Source organism: Salvelinus sp. IW2-2015, unplaced genomic scaffold, assembly GCF_002910315.2.
Source record: "Salvelinus sp. IW2-2015 unplaced genomic scaffold, ASM291031v2 Un_scaffold2050, whole genome shotgun sequence".
Taxonomy (NCBI): Eukaryota; Metazoa; Chordata; class Actinopteri; order Salmoniformes; family Salmonidae; genus Salvelinus; species Salvelinus sp. IW2-2015.
Genome location: NW_019943394.1, coordinates 94,300 through 116,586, shown reverse-complemented (window position 1 = coordinate 116,586; position 22,287 = coordinate 94,300). Strand labels below are relative to the sequence as shown.

General features: G+C 41.9%; 1 protein-coding gene across 1 annotated transcript in view; it reads right to left on the bottom strand.

The window, feature by feature from the left end:
* LOC112072815 (lysosomal-associated transmembrane protein 4A) overlaps positions 1 to 14,014 on the bottom strand; it is a 31,618-nt gene extending 17,604 nt beyond the window's left edge. The window contains exon 1 of the mRNA XM_024140212.2: positions 13,516 to 14,014. Within this exon, the coding sequence (XP_023995980.2) occupies positions 13,516 to 13,782 (267 nt within the window). The 5' untranslated portion in view covers positions 13,783 to 14,014. The remainder of the gene's footprint in view (positions 1 to 13,515) is intronic.
* Between the last annotated feature and the right edge of the window lie 8,273 nt (positions 14,015 to 22,287).

Here is a 22,287-nt window from a genome sequence, read left to right as displayed (position 1 = left end):
CGATCTAATTATCAACTGTCAATTTACAGATCCAATTGTGAGTATGGTCATGTTGGCACACCTCTAGTGTCAATACTGATAATATCGAAGGGAGCACTGCTCTCGGATTAGCTTTCTCCATTACAATCTTAGTTTAAAATTACAATTATTTCACAATACTGACGACGGATCAGCTCCTATTACCACCTACCACTGCAACTTTTGAGGCGGCTTATTTGAATGCCTACTCAATACAAATTCACTAAATCACAGATTTGGCACATGAAATATATTGAGAAATTACAGACAGTAGCCTACAAGTAGCTAGTATCTTGTTTGTACAAGTAGCTTGTTTGTATCCATTGCAAAGACATTGGCAACTTTGTATTTGTAGTCAACTTTGTCCTGAAGTTATCAGGGGTCACAGAGACACCATGTGATTCTTTGTTTAGCTGAGATCTTGTGTATAAAGTGACGCGCAAGGGCAAAAAAATATCTAAGGACACACTTACAGTGGGGCAAAAAAGTATTTAGTCAGCCACCAATTGTGCAAGTTCTCCCACTTAAAAAGATGAGAGGCCTGTAATTTTCATCATAGGTACACTTCAACTATGACAGACAAAATGAGAAAAAAAATCCAGAAAATCACATTGTAGGATTTTTAATGAATTTATTTGCAAATTATGGTGGAAAACTTGCAATTGGTGGCTGACTAAATACTTTTTTGCCCCACTAGCTGTTCTACGAGTGGTCTGAGGCAGGCGTTAAGATTGCGGACATTTTCAAGTACAAATAACGATGGTTTCAGGAAACAGCTCAGATATTTAACGATGCTCCTAAGAAGGTTCTAATGATGAACTTAGCCTTAATATGATTTTTGGGAAACCGGGCCCAGGACACTTGTGCGTTGTAGAATGTTTTGAATATTGATCAACTGAAAATAATGACGTCTCTTGATGTTCACACGAAGAAAGCAAACAGTGGAGTCCAAAATTGACCCCCTTGATAAAGAGCCGCAAAAACTACTGTCTCAAATAATTCTAATACTGAGCAATATTGTATACTAAAAAAAATATTACTTTATACTAATATTTGTCTCAGATAAAGATTGTTTAGCAAGTAATACTTTATTTCATCAAAAAAGGTAGGTGTCCAAATTATTGACACCCCTGCATTCAATACCTCACCTTGCAAGGATAACAGCACTGAGCTTTATTCTAAACTGTTTTAGGAGTTGGAGAACACATTAGGAGAGATCATAGTTCTAATCTAAGTGCAGTGATTTCCACTAGTGCCGGCTGTGGCTATACACTCATTTTGAGCAGGTTACTTTTTGTAATTAAATTAACTGGGCTACTTTTTTTTTTTTTTTTTTTTTTTTACAATTCAGAGGTTTGTAAAACCTTTTCTGCAGTCATAGTGCAGCATAAATGCAGTATGCTGCAAACACCTCATCCAAAATACTTTTCCCCCCCCTGCAGTAATTTTGCAGTGTAACTGCAGTTGGAGTGCAGTATAGCTGCAGTACAGTGTAGTTATTCTGCATTTACTGCATCCAAAATACTACAGTCAGCTGCAGTTACTGCACTTTTAAATCTGCAATCTTTTTTTGCAAGGGGAACGATATTAATTAAATAACTGGGCCTCTTTTTACAGTCATTTAGGGGGGGAAAGTATTCAGAGCCATTTCCCGCTAGAATGAACGATATGCATCTTCTAGCAATCTATTGATAGGAAAGGCGACAGTCAGTCACAAAGTGAGCGATGACTGGGAAACGGTGCTGGTTTGACAGTCTGCCATCTGTCCTGCCTCCTGGTACCTGAGTGTGTGTGTGTTGTGTACGCTTGGTTGCAGTTACATTTATTTACATGGAGGGAGAGAACATGATGCTCCTTAATCGTCCAAGCGAGTCAATTTGCACGTCCTATATAATGTGGTAACGATGAGTAGAAATTCAATTAGCCTTTTGTTTTAAGGCACATTTATCATATGCAGGCACGAAGTGCTGGGGCATAGGCTTACTGTGATTTTATTGACGAAAAGCAAGCTTGACTAGTTTAGAGGAAGGAAGGAAAAAGAGGACGGCTCCACACTACTCTCACCTGTGTACAGTGCATTCGGAAAGTATTCAGACCACATTACTTTTCCCACTTTGTTAAGTTACAGCATGAGGCTAAAAAGGATTAAATAAAACATTTTCATAAATCTACACACAATACCATGATGACAAAGCGAACACAGGTTTAGAAGTGTGCAAATTAATAAAAAACATAAGTATTCAGACCCTTTGCTATGAGACTCGAAATTGTGCTCAGGTGCATCCCGTTTCCATTTATCATCCTTGAGATGTTTCTACAACTTGATTGGAGTCCACCTGTGGTAAATTAAATTGATTGGACATAATTTGGAAAGGCACAGACCTGTATAGATAAGGTCCCACAGTTGACAGTGCATGTCAGAGCAAAAACTAAGCCATGAGGTCGAAGGAATTGTCCGTAGAGCTCCGAGACAGGATTGTGTCGAGGCACAGACTTGAAGAGTGGTACCAAAAAATTTCTGCAGCATTGAAGTTCCAAGAACACAGTGGCCTCCATCATTCTTAAACGGAAGAAGTTTGAAACCACCAAGACCCTTCCTAGAGCTGGCCGCCCAGTCAAACTGAGCAATCGGGGAGAAGGGCCTTGGTCAGGGAGGTGACTTAGAACCCGGTGGTCACTCTGACTGAGCTCAAGAGTTCCTCTGCAGCGAAGGGAGAACCATCTCTGCAGCACTCCACCAATCATGCCTTTATGCTAGTTGCCAAACGGAAGCCACTCCTCAGTAAAAAAGGCACAAAAGCCTACTTGGACTTTGCCTAAAGACACCTAGACTCTCAGACCATGAGAAACAAGATTCTCTGGTCTGATGAAACCAAAATTGAACTCTTCGGCCTGAATGCCAAGCATCACGTCTGGAGGAAATCTGGCACCATCCCTTAGGTGAAGCATGGTGGTGGCAGTAACATGCTGTGGGGATGTTTTTCAGCAGCAGGGTGACTAGTCAAGATTGAGGGAAAGATGAACAGAGCCAAGTACAAAGAGGTCATTGATAAACTTGTTCCAGAACGCTCAGGACCGCATACAGGGGCGAAGGTTCACCTTCCAACAGGACAACGACCCTAAGCACACAGCAAAGACAACGCAGGAGTGGCTTCAGGACAAATCTGAATGTCCTTCAGTGGCACAGCCAGAGCCCGGACTTGAACCCAATCGAACATCTCTGGAGAGTCCTGAAAAAAGCTGTGCAGTGACGCTCCCCATCCAACCTGACAGAACTTGAGAGAATCTGCAGAAAAGTATGGAAGAAACTCCCCAAATACAGGTGTGCCAAGCTTGTAGTGTCATACCCAAAAAGAATTGAGGCTGTAATCGCTGCCAAAAGGTGCTTCAACAAAACACTGACTAAAGGGTCTGAATACTTATGTAAAATGTGATATCAGTTTTGTATTTTTAATACATGTGCAAAAATTACTAAAAACCTGTTTTTGCTTTGTCATTATGGGGTATTGTGTGTAGATTGATTAAACATTCTTTTTAAATAAATTTTAGAATAAGGCTGTAACGTAACAATGTGGGAAAAGAGGTCTGAATATTTTATGAATGCACTGTATATAGTGAATCGGCCATAAGTTTGTAAAAAATTAGATACACGTTTTACGGCATATCAACCAGTCCTAATTACTTCTTTAAAAAAAAGGAGCACTGTAAACTGCACACGCACCAAAAACCCTGTTGTTTTTTTGACAAGTGCCAATAAATCACTCTTCAAGATATGCGCTGTTGAAATTACCATAACTCAAAAACCACATGGAAACTGTAGATATTTTTACATTACAGGTTAGAGGACAACCTGCAGAACAGTCTGCTACATTTCGGTATGTTGCATTTTGATAAAATGCAACACTTTTGTCTTGCACTCATATCGATTATTACATCGAAATCAATTGATTTAGCATCCTGTTAAAACTGACACAGCTCAAAAACAACACAGAATCTGGGAATAACGTGTACATCCCTGGTTAGAGGACAATTTGTAGGAGTCAGCTAGTTAAATTGTTTCATTTTGATTCAAGTGGATCGCCAACGCAGAAGTTTAACAAAACACTTTTTTGGTTAATCACTTCAATCGATATCACACTGAAATCAATAGAACTACTTAAGTGATCAATTTAATTGGTCGCATAAACATGGTTAGGAGATGTTATTGCAAGTGTAGCGAAATGCTTGTACTTATAGTTCTGACTGTACAGTAATATCTAACAATTACACAACTACCTAATACACACAAATATAAGTAAAACTGCGTGGCAGGCCGACTACCTGTTACACGAGTGCAGCAAGGCGCCAAGGTAAGTTGATAGCTAACATTAAACTTATCTTATAAAAAACAATCAATCTTAACAATCGCTAGTTAACTACACATGGTTGATGATATTACTAGTTTATCTAGCTTGTCCTGTGTTGCATATAATCGATGCGGTGCCTGTTAATTTATCATCGAATCACAGCCTACTTCACCAAACGGGTGATGATTTAACAAGCGCATTCACAAAAAAAAGCACTGTTGTTGCACCAATGTGTACCTAACCATAAACATCAATGCCCTTAAAAACAATACACAAGTATATATTTTTAAACTTGCATATTTAGTTAATATTGCCTGCTAACATGAATTTCTTTTAACTATGGAAATTGTGTCACTTCTCTTGCGTTCTGTGCAAGCAGGGTCGGGGTATATGCAGCAGTTTGGGCTGCCTGGCTCGTTGCGAACTGTGTGAAGACCATTTCTTCCTAACAAAGACCGTAATTAATTTGCCAGAATTGTACATAATTATGACATAACATTGAAGGTTGTGCAATGTAACATCAATATTTAGACTTAGGGATGCCACCCGTTAAGATAAAATACGGAACGGTTCCGTATTTCATTGAAAGAATAAACGTTTTGTTTTCGAAATGATAGTTTCCGGATTTGACCATATTAATGACCAAAGGCTCGTATTTGATAGAGCGTTTGCCAACAGCTCTTCGCTGTGCTTCAACCATTGCGCTGTTTATGACTTCAAGCCTATCAACTCCCGAGATTAGGCTGGCAATACTATAGTGCCTATAAGAACATCCAATAGTCAAAGGTATATGAAATACAAATGGTAGAGAGAGAAATAGTCCTATGATTCCTATAATAACGACAACCTAAAACTTCTTACCTGGGAATATTGAAGACTCATGTTAAAAGGAAACACCAGCTTGCATATGTTCTCATGTTCTGAGCAAGTTACATAAGCTTTTTTACATGGCAAATATTGCACTTTCACTTTCTTCTCCAACACTTAGTTTTTGCATTATTTAAACATGTTTCATTATTTATTCGAGGCTAAATTGATTTTATTGATGTATTATATTAAGTTAAAGTGTTCATTCAGTATTGTTGTAATTGTCATTATTACAAATAAATAAATACATTTTTWAAAAATTGGCCGATTAATCGGTATCGGCTTTTTTTGGCCCTCCAATAATCGGTATCGGCGTTGAAAAATCATAATCGGTCGACCTCTAGTACAAACCGGTCCACGGTGTATACGAGTGTATTTCTGTCTGCATACAATGCCTTTGGATGGTAAAATTGAAACGACTCAATATCGCCATCTGCAAGCCTTTGGGCTTGCAGCCAACGTGGTCTCAGAGCATTTTGTATTATTATGTACATAAATACAAGACACTCCATTTAGTATGATCTGCTACGTTTCGGTTGGCATGTTAATTTGTGGATGTGCATCATCCGTTTCATACGATATGTTAAGAATCGCAATTAGTACAATGTTACGAATTTTAAAAAACGGATGAGTTACGAATTCCAATTTGTTGTGGTTAATGTTAGCTAAGTGGCTAACAAAATGTTTGCAAACACTAGGAGTTATGGTTAGGGGTTCAGGTTAAGAGTTAGATTAAGGGGTGTAGGTTAGGGTTAGCTAAAAGGGTTGGCTAAAAKGATTAGGGTTAGGGGAAGGGTTAGCAAACATTCTAAGTAATGTTAGTTGCAAGGTAGCTAAAAAAAATAAAAAAGAATCGCAAAGTTGCTAATTAGCAAATATTGTCCGTGATGACATTTGAACACGCGTTATACACCCACCCATTCACCCCGCCTAACCACCTGCCTTTTGTTTTAAGTAACCATACCAAACCAAACCTAACATATCATACTTATTTGAGTGTCTCTGATTTACAATGTTACGTGATCCAAATGCACCAATAGAGATGCCAGCTTCGCTTCGAGTCCTTAGGAAACTGTGCAGTATTTAGTTGATGTATTATTTCTTACATTGTTTGCCCAGAAAACCTTAAGTCTTATTACAAACAGCCGGGAAGAACTATTGGATATCAGAGAGACGTCAACTTACCAGCATTACTTCCAGGAATACGACTTCCCCAAAGTGGATCCTTTGTCTGACCCAGGGCATTTGAACTGATTCCAGAGGCCGACCCAAAACAACGCCACCGGAGAGGGTGACGTAGCGGTCTTCTAGTGAAGCTTCGGAAGCGCGCACAGACCCACTGCTTCTGAGTATATTACTCGCTAATGTCCAGTCCCTAGTTAACAAAGTTGACGAAATCAGGGCAAGAGTTGCTTTCCAAAGAGATATCCGGGATTGTAACATACTCCGTTTCACAGAAACATGGCTAGCTTGGGACATGCTGTCTGAGTCAGTACAGCCAATGGGATTTTCAGTGCATCGCGCCGACAGGAATAAACATCTCTCCGGGAAGAAGAAGGGCGGGGGTGAATGTTTCATGATTAACGACTCATGGTGTAATTGTAACCACATACAGGAACTCAAGTCCTTTTGTTCAACTAACCTAGAATTCCTCAATCAAATGTATTATCTCCCAAGAGAGATATCTCCTCCTCCTCCTTATCTCCTCCTCGGTTATTGTCACAGCCGTGTATATCCCCCCGCAAGCGGATACCAAGACAGCCATCATGGACATTCACTGGACTTTATGCAAACTGGAAACCATATATCCTGAGGCTGCATTTATTGTAGCAAAGCTAATTTGAGAACAAGGCTACCTAAATTCTATCAGCATATTGATTGCAGTACACAAGCGAGTAACACGCTCGACCATTGCTACTCTAACTTCCGCGATGCATACAAGGCCCTCCCCCGCCCTCCTTTTGGCAAATCTGACCATCCCTCCCATAGGCAGAAACGAAAACAAGAAGCGCCCATGCTTAGGTCTATCCAACGCTGGTCTGACCAATCGGATTCCACACTTGAAGATTGCTTCAAATCACATGGACTGGGATATATTCCAGGTAGCCTCAGAACAACATTGACGTCATGGACATCGACGTCTTGCTTCCAGAAAAATTGAACAACTTCTTTGCTCGCTTTGAGGACAATACAGTGCCATCGACGCGACCCACTACCAAAGACTGCGGGCTCTCCTTCTCCGTGGCTGATGTGAGTAAAACCATTAAATGTGTTAACCCTCGCAAGGCTGCCGGCCCAGACGGCATCCCTTGCTGCGTCCTCAGAGCATGCGCAGACCAGCTAGCTGGTGTGTTTACGGACATATTCAATCAATACCTATCCCAGTCTGCTATCCACACACGCTTCAAGATGGCCACCATTTTTCCTGTTCCCAAGAAAGCCAAGGCATCTCAACTAAAAGACTACTACTTCTTCACCACAGTGAAGCCTCTTCAACCTCAGAAGGCTGAAAAAAATGTGGCTTGTCACCAAAAACCCTTCACCCTTAACTATTTTACCTTTATTTAACCAGGTAGGCTAGTTGAGAACAAGTTCTCATTTGCAACTGCGACCTGGCCAAGATAAAGCATAGCAGTGTGAACAGACAACAACACAGAGTTACACATGGAGTAAACAATAAACAAGTCAGTAACATGGTAGAAAAAAGGAGAATCTATATACAATGTGTGCAAAAGGCATGAGGAGGTAGGCAATAAATCGAATATTACAATTTAGCAGATTAACACTGGAGTGATAAATCATCAGATGATCATGTGCAAGTAGAGATACTGGTGTGCAAAAGAGCAGAAAAGTAAATAAATAAAAGCAGTATGGGGGGTGAGGTAGGTAAATTGGGTGGGCTATATACCGATGGACTATGTACAGCTGCAGCGATCGGTTAGCTGCTCGGATAGCAGATGTTTAAAGTTGTTGAGGGAGATAAAAGTCTCCACTTTCAGAGATTTTTGCAATTCGTTCCAGTCGCAGGCAGCAGAGAACTGGAAGGAAAGGGGTCCAATATGAGGTTTTGGCTTTAGGGATGATCAGTGAGATACACCTGCTGGAGCGCGTGCTACGGGTGGGTGTAGCCATCGTGACCAGTGAACTGAGATAAGGCGGCACTTTACCTAGCATAGCCTTGTAGATGACCTGGAGCCAGTGGGTCTGACGACGAACATGTAGCGAGGGCCAGCCCCTAGGGCATACAGGTCGCAGTGGTGGGTCGTATAGGTGCTTTAGTAACAAAACGGATGGCACTGTGATAAACTGCATCCAGTTTGCTGAGTAGAGTATTGGAAGCTATTTTGTAGATGACGTCGCCGAAGTCGAGGATCGGTAGGATAGTAGGTTTTACTAGGGTAAGTTTGGCGGCGTGAGTGAAGGAGGCTTTGTTGCAAAATAGAAAGCCGACTCTAGATTTGATTTTGGATTGGAGATGTTTGATATGAGTCTGGAAGGAGAGTTTGCAGTCTAGCCAGACACCTAGGTACTTATAGACGTCCACGTATTCTAGGTCGAAAACCGTCCAGGGTGGTGATGCTAGTGCGGGCGTGCGGGTGCAGGCAGACGACGGTTGAAAAGCATGCATTTGGTTTTACTAGCGTTTAAGAGCAGTTGGAGGCCACGGAAGGAGTGTTGTATGGCATTGAAGCTCGTTGGAGGTTAGATAGCACAGTGTCCAAGAAGTGCCAGAAGTATACAGATGGTGTCGTCTGCGTAGAGGTGGATCAGGAATCGCCCGCAGCAAGAGCAACATCATTGATATATACAGAGAAAAGAGTCGGCCCGAGAATTGAACCCTGTGTACCCCCATAGAGACTGCCAGAGAGACCGGACAACATCCCTCCGATTTGACACACTGAACTCTGTCTCGCAAAGTAGTTGGTGACCAGGCAAGGCATCATAGAAAAACCGAGGCTACTGAGTCTGCCGATAAGAATATGGTGATTGACAAGAGTCGAAAGCCTTGGCCAGGTCGATGAAGACGGCTGCACAGTACTGTCTTTTATCGATGGCGTTATATATCGTTTAGTACTTGAGCGTGGCTGAGGTGCACCCGTGACTGGCTGTCGGAAACGATTGCACAGCGGAGAAGGTAACGGTTGGGATTCGAGATGGTCAGTGATCTGTTTTGTTGACTTGGCTTCGAAGACCTTAGATAGCAGGGCAGGATGGATATAGGGTCTGTAACAGTTTGGGTCCAGGTGTCTCCCCCTTTGAAGAGGGGATGACCGCGCAGCTTCCAAACCTTGGGGATCTCAGATGATACGAAGAGAGGTTGAACAGGCTGGTAATAGGGGGTGCGACAATGGCGGCGGACAGTTTCAGAAATAGGGGTCCAGATTGTCAGCCCAGCTGATTTTGTATGGGTCCAGGTTTCAGCTTCTCAGAACATCTGCTATCTGGATTGGGAAAGGAGAAGCTGGGAGCTTGCGGCAGTTAGCAGCGGGGGGGGGCTGTTGGCCAAGGTTGGAGTCGCCAGGAGAGCATGGCCAGCCATTGAGAAATGCTTGTTGAGTCTTCGATTATCACGATATTATCGTGGTGTGACCGGTGTTACCTAGCCTCAGTGCAGTGGGCAGCTGGGAGGAGGTGCTCTTGTTCTCCATGGACTTTACAGTATCCACAGAAACTTTTTGGAGTTAGAGCTACAGGATGCAAATTTCTGCTTGAAAAAGCTGGCCTTTGCTTTCCTGACTGACTGCGTGTATTGGTTCCTACTTCCCTGAACAGTTGCATATCGCCGGGGCTCTTCGATGCTATTGCAGTTCGCACAGGATGTTTTTGTGCTGGTCGAGGGCAGTCAGGTCTGGAGCGAACCAAGGCTATATCTGTTCTTAGTTCTGCATTTTTTGAACGGAGCATGCTTGTCTAATATGGTGAGGAAGTAACTTTTAAGAATGACCAGGCATCCTCAACTGACGGGATGAGGTCAATATCCTTCCAGGGTACCGCGGCCAGGTCGATTAGAAAGGCCTGCTCGCAGAAGTGTTTTAGGAGCGTTTGACAGTGATGAGGGTGGTCGTTTGACCGCGGACCCGTAGCGGATACAGGCAATGAGGCAGTGATCGCTGAGATCTTGATTGAAGACAGCAGAGGTGTATTTGGAGGGCAAGGTGGTCAGGATAATGTCTATTAGGGTGCCCATGTTTACGGATTTAGGTTGTACCTGGTGGGTTCCTTGATGATTTGTGTGAGATTGAGGGCATCTAGCTTAGATTGTAGAGACTGCCGGGTGTTAAGCATATCCCAGTTTAGGTCACCTAACAGAACAAACTCTGAAGCTAGATGGGACGATCAATTCACAGATGGTGTCCAGGGCACAGCTGGGAGCTGAGGGGGGTCGGGTAGCAGGCGGCAACAGTGAGAGACTTATTTCTGGAGAGATTCATTTTTAAAATTAGAAGTTCGAACTGTTGGGCATAGACCTGGAAAATATGACAGAACTTTGCAGGCTATCTCTGCAGTAGATTGCAACTCCTCCCCCTTTGGCATTCTATTCTGACGGAAAGTGTTATAGTTGGGTATTGGAAATCTCAGAATTTTGGTGGCCTTCCTAAGCCAGGGTTCGAACACGGCAAGGACATCAGGTGTTTGCAGAGTGTGCTAAAGCGGTGAGTAAGACAAACTTAGGAGGAGGCTTCTGATGTTGACATGCATGGAGGCCAAGGCTTTATTCTATCACAGAAGTCAACAAATGAGGGTGCCTGGGGACATGCAGGGCCTGGGTTTACCTCCACATCACCCGAGGAACAGAGGAGTAGTAGGATGAGGGTGCGGCTAAAGGCTATCAAAACTGGTCGCCTAGAGCGTTGGGGACAAGGAATAAAAGGAGCAGATTTATGGGCGTGGTAGAATAGATTCTGGGCATAATGTGCAGACAGGGGTATGGTGGGGCACGGGTACAGCGGAGGCAAGCCCAGGCACTGGGTGATGATAAGAGAGGTTGTATCTCTGGACATGCTGGTCTCAATGGGTGAGGTCACCGCATGTGTGGGAGGTGGGACGAAGGGGGTATCAGAGGTACGGAGAGTGGAACTACGGGGTCCATTGCAAACCAAAACAATGATAACTATGATAACTAGCCTGAACAACAGTATACAAGGCATATTGATATTTGGCAGAGACATACAGTAAGGCATAAAGTGATTGCAGGTCTTGATTGGGAGAGCTAGCTAAAACAACAGGTGAGATAACAGCAGCTAGTCAGCTAACACAGCAACAGCAGGTAAAAATGGCGACAACTAGGCAGAGAGGGTCGGATTAACTACACACAGAGCCTGAGTTAAAACACAGAGCCGACAGATAAAACACAAATAAACAGAATGGAGTACCGTGAATTAATGGACAGTCCGGCAGGCATCAGCTATGTAGCCAAGTGATCATAGTGTCCAGGGGGCAGCCGTAGATGGAGCAGGGAAGCCGCCACTAAGCTAGCACGCGGCGTTTAAAGTTAGTAGCCCGGGGGGGTGGTCTGCTCAGACGGAGGCCGGTTGAGGGGACAGCGGATGGGGTATTCGTCTGCAGACCAGACGTGGTCGTGTCGACAGAGAATCCAAGCCGGATGGCGATGGCGAAAGAGAAGTTGTAATTGTAGAATTGTGTTCTTCGTGGCAGCTTCGTGGCAGTGGCGCTAGCTGCGCTAGCTGCAAGCTAGCTGTGAGGATCAGAAGTAGTGGCTCAGGGATTACGGCAGGAATCCGGCGTTGTTGTCGAGAGACAGTCCGATGCTGGTAAATTGGTGAGTAATATCCAGGCTAATAACAGGGCTGGTGTCTGTGCAGAAGGTAAAAGCTGCTAGCAGCGGCTAAAAATGACTAAATAGCTTGTAGCTGATTAGCTGGTTAGCTACTGGGGGTTCTTGAATGTGTTCCAAAGTTAAAAAATAATAGCGATTCCGTATCACATTGGGTGAGGTAGGTTACCGGAAGGTATAATCGAATTAAAAATCGAAAAGAGAAAAAATTTAAATATATACAAGAAATACAAACGTACACGAGAGGACTAAACAAACACGTCTACACTGCTACGCCATCTTGGACACATGATATCACCGCCTGGTACGACAACTGCACCGCCCACAACCGCAGGGCTCTCCAGAGGGTGGTGCAGTCTGCACAAAGCATCACCGGGGGCTGCCCTCCAGGACACCTACAACACCCGAAGTAACAGGAAGGCAAAAAAGATCATCAAGGACAATAACCACCCAAGCCACTGCCTGTTCACCCCTCTACCATCCAGGAGGTGAGGTCAGTACAGGTGCATGAAAGCTGGGACAGAGAGATAAGCTGTTTTTCCAATCTCAAGGCCATCAGACTGTTAAACAGCCATCCCTAGCATAGAGGCAGCTGTCTACCTACAATCTTGATATCATTGGCCATTTTAAATGGAACACTTGTCACTTTAATAATGCCACTTTAAAAATGTTTACATATCTCGCATGACTTATTTCATATGTATATACTGTATACTATTATATACTATCTATTGCATCTTAGCTGCTCGGTCACCCCTCATCCATATATTTTATATATTCTTATCCCATTCCATTACTAGATTGTGTATTAGGTGTTGTGGAATTGTTAGATATTACCCGTTAGATACTGCTGACCTGTCGGGTCTAGAAGCGTAAGCATTTCGCTACACTCGCAATAACATCTGCTAACCAATAACATTTGATTTGATGTCTATCTTGTCTATGAGAACGGTCTGGTGCAGAAGCATGAATGTTTGACTTCCCTACCTGTATCTCCTGAATGGTCCCTTTCTGACCACTTCTTCCATGTGTAAACATGTATGGAAAGTTGTGTTTAAATCAAAAGGGATGCGGTCAAAAAGTGATTGAATTCAAATGGATTTATCCTAACATTACTGTTACCTGACACGTTGGTAAGAGTTAGCCTACGTTAGAACAACATCCGATGTGCACCGGGGGGAGCTGAAAGTCCATACGGGTAACGTTAACCGCTAGTTAGTTAGCTAGCTATCCGATAACATTAGCGCCAATATATCAAATTCCATATATATAATGTTACAAAAGTATGGCACGAATCGGATATCAAACTGACTTTCTTGACAAATATTGTCTTCGGTTTAGCTTTTTGGTAGTTAGCACAATGGCCTACTCTCGACAGTACAGTGGCAACCAGAGGGTACTGCAATATAACCGCAAATAGCTAACACTAGCTAGGTAACGTTAGCTAGCACATTCTAAAAAGCCAGAAACATTGGCATTTGTACGTACCATGTACCAAGTGCCGAGAATGATGGTTCCCGTCCTGACATGGCAACACCCACAGCATCGCGTTGTGTAGAACCTGTGTCGATTCGGTTTAAAATGGTGCATGTCTTCCTCAAGAGTAGGGATAAACATCGCTGAAAAAGCTGGGCGACTAAGAAAGCCTCCACCATCAACAACCGACAATGCTATGAAACGCCCACTTATGTGACAGGCGTGTTGAAAGAAAACACAAACGATTAGCTGTTTTGATTGACAACACTTTTTGGCCATTGTAGAGCTAGGATGATGAACGTCAACCAATCAGCTGCCTCACCACACTGACAATCCACAAAACTGTCTCTGTGGCGCAATCGGGTTGATGATGTGGAAATTCCTTTCCTACATATCTATCGTCAGTTTCCCTTCTCTTACATCAGTTTCCCTTCTATAAAAGCATGCTCTCAAAAGAAGAAAAAAACTGTTATTCAGAAGAAAAAAAAAATTCTACCCTTATACTAAACATGGGCCTGCATCTTTCACTTCTGCTTTATGGGGTTTATGCAGTGCTTGACCTGGGCAGGAGTTCACCGGAGCTGAGTAAGGGCAACTCAAATGTTTTACTGCTTGAGCTCCTGTTCCTCTTATAGCATATTAGCTCAAAAGTATTGTGGAGCTCCTGCACCCAAATGTAAACAGTACCGGCACCCAAAATGAGTACCGGCACTTATTTCAATCCAAGTAAAGCACTGGGTTTACGAGTTACAAATAAAGATAATCTGTTAACATGAATAGAATACATATCTCAAGTGGATGCATCAAGTGGATGCATACTGTATTGTTGTTGTTTTAATACCCTGGCTAATGTTGGAATGATGGATACAAAACAGCAAATAACTATGTGTAGACCAAAGACCATGTATGGAATTAGGGTATTACGTGTGACAAATTCAACTGAGATCTAGTCAAAGTACTCATCCTTTGAGCTCTAGATGGCAGGAGAGTACTAGTGATACAGTAGGTTTGACTAACTCTGAAGTTAGACGTGGCAATGTGTTATGCAGGTTGATGTTTATTGTCATTGGTCTTTTCCTGGAGGCAGAACTGAGTGGTTTCCCCTGAGGCTAGCTGCAAAGTCAGAATTGGCTATATTGTAAAAATGTATGAAAACTAAAATGAGATTTTCATATAATAATAATAAATGCTATTTAGTAGACGCTTTTATTCAAAGCGACGTACAGTCATGCATGCATAAGGAAGTTACGCAACAAACTCCTTTGTCTTAGGTTTCTGGTATCCTCCGTTCAAAGTGTTCTGCTGGTTGACAGTGTAGTCTTTCTTCTTCATGTTATAGATCATGAGTGTTAATTAACAGAGCGGCAGCCAATACCAATCTCCCCACCACTCCAGCAATAATATCTGCAAAGAGGAAGAATAATAAGGTTGGACTAAAAGTACCACAGAGCAAACAGAGGATGCTGGTGGGAGGAGCTATAGGAGGACGGGCTCATTGTAATGGCTGGAATAGAACAAATGGAATGATATAAAACACAAACATATGGAAACCACATGTTTGACTCCGTTCCACGGATTCCATTTCAGCCATTACAATGAGCCCATCCTCTTAGAGCTCCTCCCACCAGCCTCCTCTAAGTGCATCTGTTAGTAAATATGGAGGAAGTAATATACTGAATAATACACTAGATAAGTTATAGTAAATAAGTCAGACGTTACCTGCAAGAGTTTTTGTTTGCTAGATTTACCTCGCTCTTTGCCACGTTGCCAATGGCGGATCCTATCAGGAATCAAGGTAAGACCCAGATGCAGACATGTCAAATTGACAATGGTTTAATATTCCAACAGGGGCAGGCAATAGACAGGTCAAGGCAGGCAGGGGTCAACAATCCAGAGGTGGGGCAAAGGTACATGTCGGCAGGCAAGCTCAGGGGCAGGCAGAGTGGTCAGCCAGGCGGGCTCAGAGTCAGGACAGGCAAGGGTCAAAACCAAGAGGGTGAGAAAAAGGAGATACTGGGAAAAGCAGGCGCTGAGAACAAAAATGCTGGTTGACTTGACGAACTGGCAACGGACAAACAGAGAACACAGGTATAAATACATAGGGGATAAGGGTGAAGATGGGCGACACCTGGAGGGGGGTGGAGACAATCACAAGGACAGGTGAAACAGATCAGGGCGTGACAGATCCAGAATCATCTCCTATCTTAGGCCTTATGTCAAAGGTCAGGTCGGAGTCACACTAAAGACTAAAAAGAGGGGATACTCACACTCCACAATTTTTTTCTTGAGAACATATTTAGCTCATAGTAAATCTTAAAAAAACATTACTTATGGTGTTGTCTCTCCTTATAATTGGAACACTTTTATCCTCTTCGTCGATGGCATTGAACAAGGAGTCATCTTGACTCATTGTCAATGTAAATGTTGAGATTGTGGTAAACCTCACTTTGCCATGGTCATTTGAACTGCTGCTGCCTTTGGACACTGAAAGGAGTGGAAGCATGTTTGGTCAGAGATGTTTGGTACTGAGAAATGTAAAAAACTCAGACAGACAGACGCACATACGAGCCAGAGCCAGAACCAGAAACATCTAGATGATTTCCAGATCCATCCAGGACTTTGAGGTATATAATACTACTTACAGGACACACAGACACAAGGACAACTTCAGTGTAGAAATGACCCAAGAAGTCATTAGGCCATTGCCCATACAAGCCAATAACTGTCTGCACCTCTGTACTAATACCTCTCTCTCTCTCAATACAAACAGAAATTGTAACCGATTGTAACAGCAACAGAAAACAACAGAGTATTTCTAAAATGTTAATTGTAGTTTTAGTGATTTAGTGAATTAATTCGAGTATTGACAGGGTTAACTTTCATGTAACCCTTTAAACTACGTCATACTTGAGTAGCTTTAAGGACTACAAAAGAAAAGACTAGAACAACATTATTCTCAACATTATTCTGTGAGTCAACCAGTGAATCATGTGGTCCAAAGTTAAGTGCTACACCAGCAGTATCGTCACCACACCAGCAACACAGGCCATTTCCTCCCTTCACAACACAACATGGCTGACACATAATGACTCAAGATGAGGCACTGCCGGCAAGATGTCATTGTCCTGTAAAAAACCCTGAGGGGACAATACATAAACTGTAGGGACAATAGCATTGGCTGGATTCTACAAAGTGAGTGAGTGTCAATACACGTACAGACTAACCCAGTAAGAGAAAACAAACCGAACACTGGATATTTTGTCTGCCATAAGGAAATGGTTGGTAGAAGTGTGATTCACAACAGAAGTGCTCATGAGGTGTCGGACAGAATCTAGTGAGGGGCTAGAGCCTAGAATTTAAGACCTCAACAACAATGTAAGACCTCATCAATTTTCCAAGATGGCATAGCAGTCAGACGTCCTTTGTCCTCGTCTTGTCKTGTCCCGTGTATATACAGTGGGGAGAACAAGTATTTGATACACTGCCGATTTTGCAGGTTTTCCTACTTACAAAGCATGTAAAGGTCTGTAATTTTTATCATAGGTAGGTACACTTCAACTATGAGAGACGGAATCTAAAACAAAAATCCAGAAAATCACATTGTATGATTTTTAAGTAATTAATTTGCATTTTATTGCATGGTCATCCCCCCTCTTCAAAGGGGGAACACTCTTGACCAAAACTGCTACAGACCTATATCTATCCTACCTGCCTTTCTAAGGTCTTCGAAAGCCAAGTCAACAAAACAGATACCGACCACTTCGAATCCCACCGCACCTTCTCCGCTATGCAATCTGGTTTCAGAGCTGGTCATGGGTCGCCTCAGCCACGCTCAAGGTCTAAACGATATCTTAACCGCCATCGATAAGAAACAATACTGTGCAGCCGTATTCATTGACCTGGCCAAGGCTTCGACTCTGTCAATCACCACCATATCTCATCGGCAGACTCGATAGCCTTGGTTTCTCATGTTGCCTCGCCTGTTCACCAACTACTTCTGAAAGAGTTTCAGTGTGTCAAATCGGAGGGCCTGTTGTCCGGGCCTTTGGCAGTCTCTATGGGGGTGCCACAGGGTCAATTCTTCGGCCGACTCTTTCTCTGTATACATCAATGATGTCGCTCTTGCTGCTGGTGATTCCTGATCCACCTCTACGCAGACAACACCTTTCTGTATACTTCTGGCCCTTCTTTGGACACTGTTCTACAACCCTCCAGACGAGCTTCAATGCCATAACAACATCTCTTCCTGGCCTCGAACTGCTCTTAAATACAGTAAAACTAAATGCATGCTCTTCAACCGATCGCTGCTGCACCTGCCCGCCCGTCCAGCCATCACTACTCTGGACGGTTCCGACTAGAATATGTGGACACTACAAATACCTAGGTGTCTGGTTAGACTGAAAAATCTCCTTCCAGACTCACATCAAACATCTCCAATCCAAAGTTAAATCTAGAATCGGCTTCCTTTTCGCAACAAGCATCCTTCACTCATGCTGCCAAACATACCCTGTAAAACTGACCATCCTACCGATCCTCGACTTCGGCATGTCATTTACAAAATAGCTCCAATACCCTACTTAATAAATTGGATGCAGTCTATCACAGTGCCATCCGTTTTGCACCAAATCCCATATACTACCACCACTGCGACCTGTACGCTCTCGTTGGCTGGCCCTCGCTTCATATCTCGGCCAACCCACTGGCTCCATGGCATCTACAAGCGCTGCTAGGTAAAGTCCCCCCTTATTATCCATAATCAAGCACACACCTTAAGCACGCGCTCCAGCAGGTATATCTCTCTGGTCACCCCAAAGCCAATTCCTCCTTTGGCACCTCTCCTTCCAGTTCTTCTGCTGCATACTGGAATGAACTACAAAAATCTCTGAAATGGAAACACTTATCTCCCTCACTGCTTAAACACCAGCTGTCAGAGCAGCTCACAGATTACGCACCTGTACATAGCCCATCTATATTTAGCCAAACAACTACCTCCTTCCCTACTGTATTATATTTTTTGCACCTTTGCCCCATTATTTATTTCTCTTTGCACATTCCTCCACTGCAAATCTACCATTCCAGTGTTTTACTGCTATATGTATACTACTTCGCCACCATGTCCCTTTTTTGCCTTTTTACCTCCCTTATCTCACCTCATTTGCTCACATTGTATATAGACTTATTTTCTACTGTATTATTGACTGTATGTTGTTTTACTCCATGTGTAACTTTTGTGTTGTTGGATGTGTCGAACTGCTTGCTTTATCTTGCCCAGGTCGCAATTGTAATGAGAACTTGTTCTCCAACTGCCAACTCGGTGAAATAAAGAAAAAAATCACAAATTTGTAAAATAAAATAGTTGATTTCTTATTCTTATGATATTCTTTCACTAATTAAAGACATAGAATTAGGCCATAATATTATGACAGTATCATGGTGATACTGAGAAGAAATAAATAGATTTTACTCTTCATGCCCTGTGAAATTAATATGTCTGTGAAATTAATCTCTTCACAATTAATGGTGAGTGTATGCACTCAATTGTGTCCATGACACTGTCATATCACACATGAACACTATCTCACACATGAGCGCCACAGCTTTAAGATGCAACTGTAATCCTGCACATTGAGAAGAAAATGACACTGGATATGTACTTTTCCAGAGCGGAATCGTATTTTGTAATTTTTCACCAAAAATGTGAATGTGATTGAGCATAGATAAGATTGTGGGCTCTATTTTAACAAGCGAACGCAACAGGAAATCTTAGCCCTGGTGGTAGCTTTCACAACTGGGTGCAGTAACTGGCAGTGGTGCGAAGGGCTGGGTTAGGTGAATAAACAAAGTTTGGGGTGTGTCGAGGTTGACACCTCAATGAGGCCAATCAGAAAGTGCCCCATGGCTTAATATTTGGTTGCTTCAAGTGTGTATTTGCGGTCTTTTATGCATTGTGTTGTCACAACGTCCAATTCGAATGTTAGTCCGTTATAGCCTAGTTCATAAAAGCCTGCCCCATATTTGCTAATATGTTAACATGTTTGTGGTCTACACTGTCTTAACTGCATTGCTTCATATGGTAATACATTGTTAAAATAGCTGTAGCATCACACTGATATAGGGTCAGGCCTACTGTAATTGCAGTCTGGACATGGACATCCAAAATGTAGTCAATAAGCAAGACTAATCACTAGGCCAATAATAAGGCCTAAAAAATCAGAGCATAATTGTAATCAAATTCTGACTTCAACATGGAAATATTAGTCTACCCACATTTGCTGTCGCATTTCGAAAAATGAAAACGCACATCGTATTCGCATGGCAAAATGAAAACCCGAAGCAGAGCAAACACTTTGGTCCTTTAAAAACCTGCTGTGTGTAAATATTATGTGCTTTCACTTGAAAATTAAATAAATATGACTGTGTGATGACAACAATAATGATGTTGTTTCCAACATTAAGTTTGTTTTCCTAAAGAAGTAAATCCACTTGTATTTTGTTTCCTTCCTAAAAAACGAATCGCGATACTGGTATCGTCCCAGCCCCTACAGTGTGCGCCTCACTGGCAAAATCAATGCCATAAAACCAATTGCATTACCGCTAAGACCAGCTTTACATGTGGCTTATATATCCCAGTAGCGTTGCTTGAAATTGGCACATTGATGCACATTTTTAGGAAATTATTTCCACCCTTCCCTCAGAGCTGATATAGACAGGAAATTACCAACAGCAAGCCACTGTGTTTTACAAGTCGGAATGGCTAAAGAGCATGCTTTGCATAGCACCGGCGTTGCCCGCCAGCCCGAAAATACGAGCCTGCTCTACATTGGCTGCATTTACCAGCAGGCAGTTCAGGATTTCTGCACTGTGTGCAAAAGATAAGAAAAGGACTGCCTGTGTAACTCAGGGCCATTTGTTGACCATAATGCAGACTCAGCACTTTGTTGCACCGGGAATAAGCCCAAATGTACTTATACTTTTTGCACTATTCAAATTCTTATCATATATTTTTTATTTTTTTGAAGGGGGCAGATCAAAGCTTTAATATTCGGGGATAGATTGTGTTCCCAATGTAATTGCCATTCATTTCCAATCCCCCATATATTTTTGGGGTAATATGATATCCTATACATAATACCCATATATATATATGATTCATAAGCATTCATACACTATACACAATCTAACATAATATAACTACATATATACACATATACCCACACTAAAAATATATACCTTTATTAATCTCCCGAAAACCCTACCACCCTCCCCAATGGTGTAAAACTAATAAACATAACACTTAGGCTTTCACCTTCGTTTATACACTATTATACACATTTTACAGGACATCTATTTTAAATAGTTATATTTTGTTGTTTTAGTCCTTCTTCGAACCTATATACATTTCACAAACCCAGTTATGTTTTACATTGGTTATTCTGTTGTTATTAGTCCCACCTCAGCTCCATTCAACCCCTCCCATCTATCTTTTACACCATCATTTTGGATTTTATTTGCCATATATTTTCAACTGTGCTGTGATGCTTCACAAAAGTACTGAACCTTCTTTTTGTAGCTTCCACAGATTGTAAAGTTAAAGAAACATTTTTTAAATTATTTATTATAGTTATTGATTGATTGACTATGACGTTTTCAAATCAGCACGTCATTGCTATTCTGCCAGCTGTTAGTTCTAGGTAAAATGTTCCAATTCTTCAGCCATTCCAGGAGTGACCAAAAATGAGCTAACTATGACAGAAAATAAATGATCTAATGGACTCTACCTCCTCGCAGAAAATCTGCAGAAGCTGGGAAGATTGCTCCCCATAGTATATAATTCTATTGTGAAGATTTTTGTATAGATTTAAAATGAAACTTTTAAGTTTTTTGAATCGGCTATATTTTGCCGTGTCAATTCATAAACACTGTGACATGGAATGCGGTACATCGAAAAACTCTTCCCAACTATTTCGCACAGGCTGTAAATGGCACAGCTGTAAGTTTTGCTCCTTAAAGGAATTGGTATGATGTTTTTATTTATCACAATATTTTCTTTAACCATTTTATGGTCTTTAGAATCAGGGCTGACAGACAGATTCCTTACTTTTCCCCCCCTTCTACATGCCTACTTCCATTTTTGTGGTAATGCTGCAACTAGTTGGTTGTGAATTTTGGGTAGAGCAGACAGTATCCACATCGTTGTAGTTAGCTCATCGAGTGCTCACTCACACTTCCACCAGTCCTATCGTTTATGTTTACAAACATCATACCCCTTTTCAAACACAATATGACAAATACGTTTTTTTCAATCTCCTTTACTATTTGAAGTTTAAATATTTGTGTGTATTCATTGCTTTTGTCTTTTCGGTGGATTAACTGAACTGGATTAACACTTTAAGGTTGTAAAAAAAACAACATATCTCCTTTGGAAGATGATTAACTTTTCTAATAACGACGTGAGGTTAATATGTAACGGGAAAGGCCTTCTTGAACTGGGTGAGACTTTCTTCATTACTATTACTGAGAACAATGTTTGGATATAGTATAATTTCTTGTATCGACTGATGGCCTTAGTAGAGGTCTAATGTATTTAATTATGTAATAAGTGTTGCCCCTCCGAATTCATATTCTATATAAATAGGCCCTTTTAATTTTGTGTCTGTTTCATTACCAAATAAAAAATTTATAGTTTTTTGTGTCATATAATTTAGAAAGCAGGTGTAGGCAAAACCATAAGCAATAGTAAAGCTGTGTACTCGCTAAGATTTAATCAGGGGGATTTTTCCACAA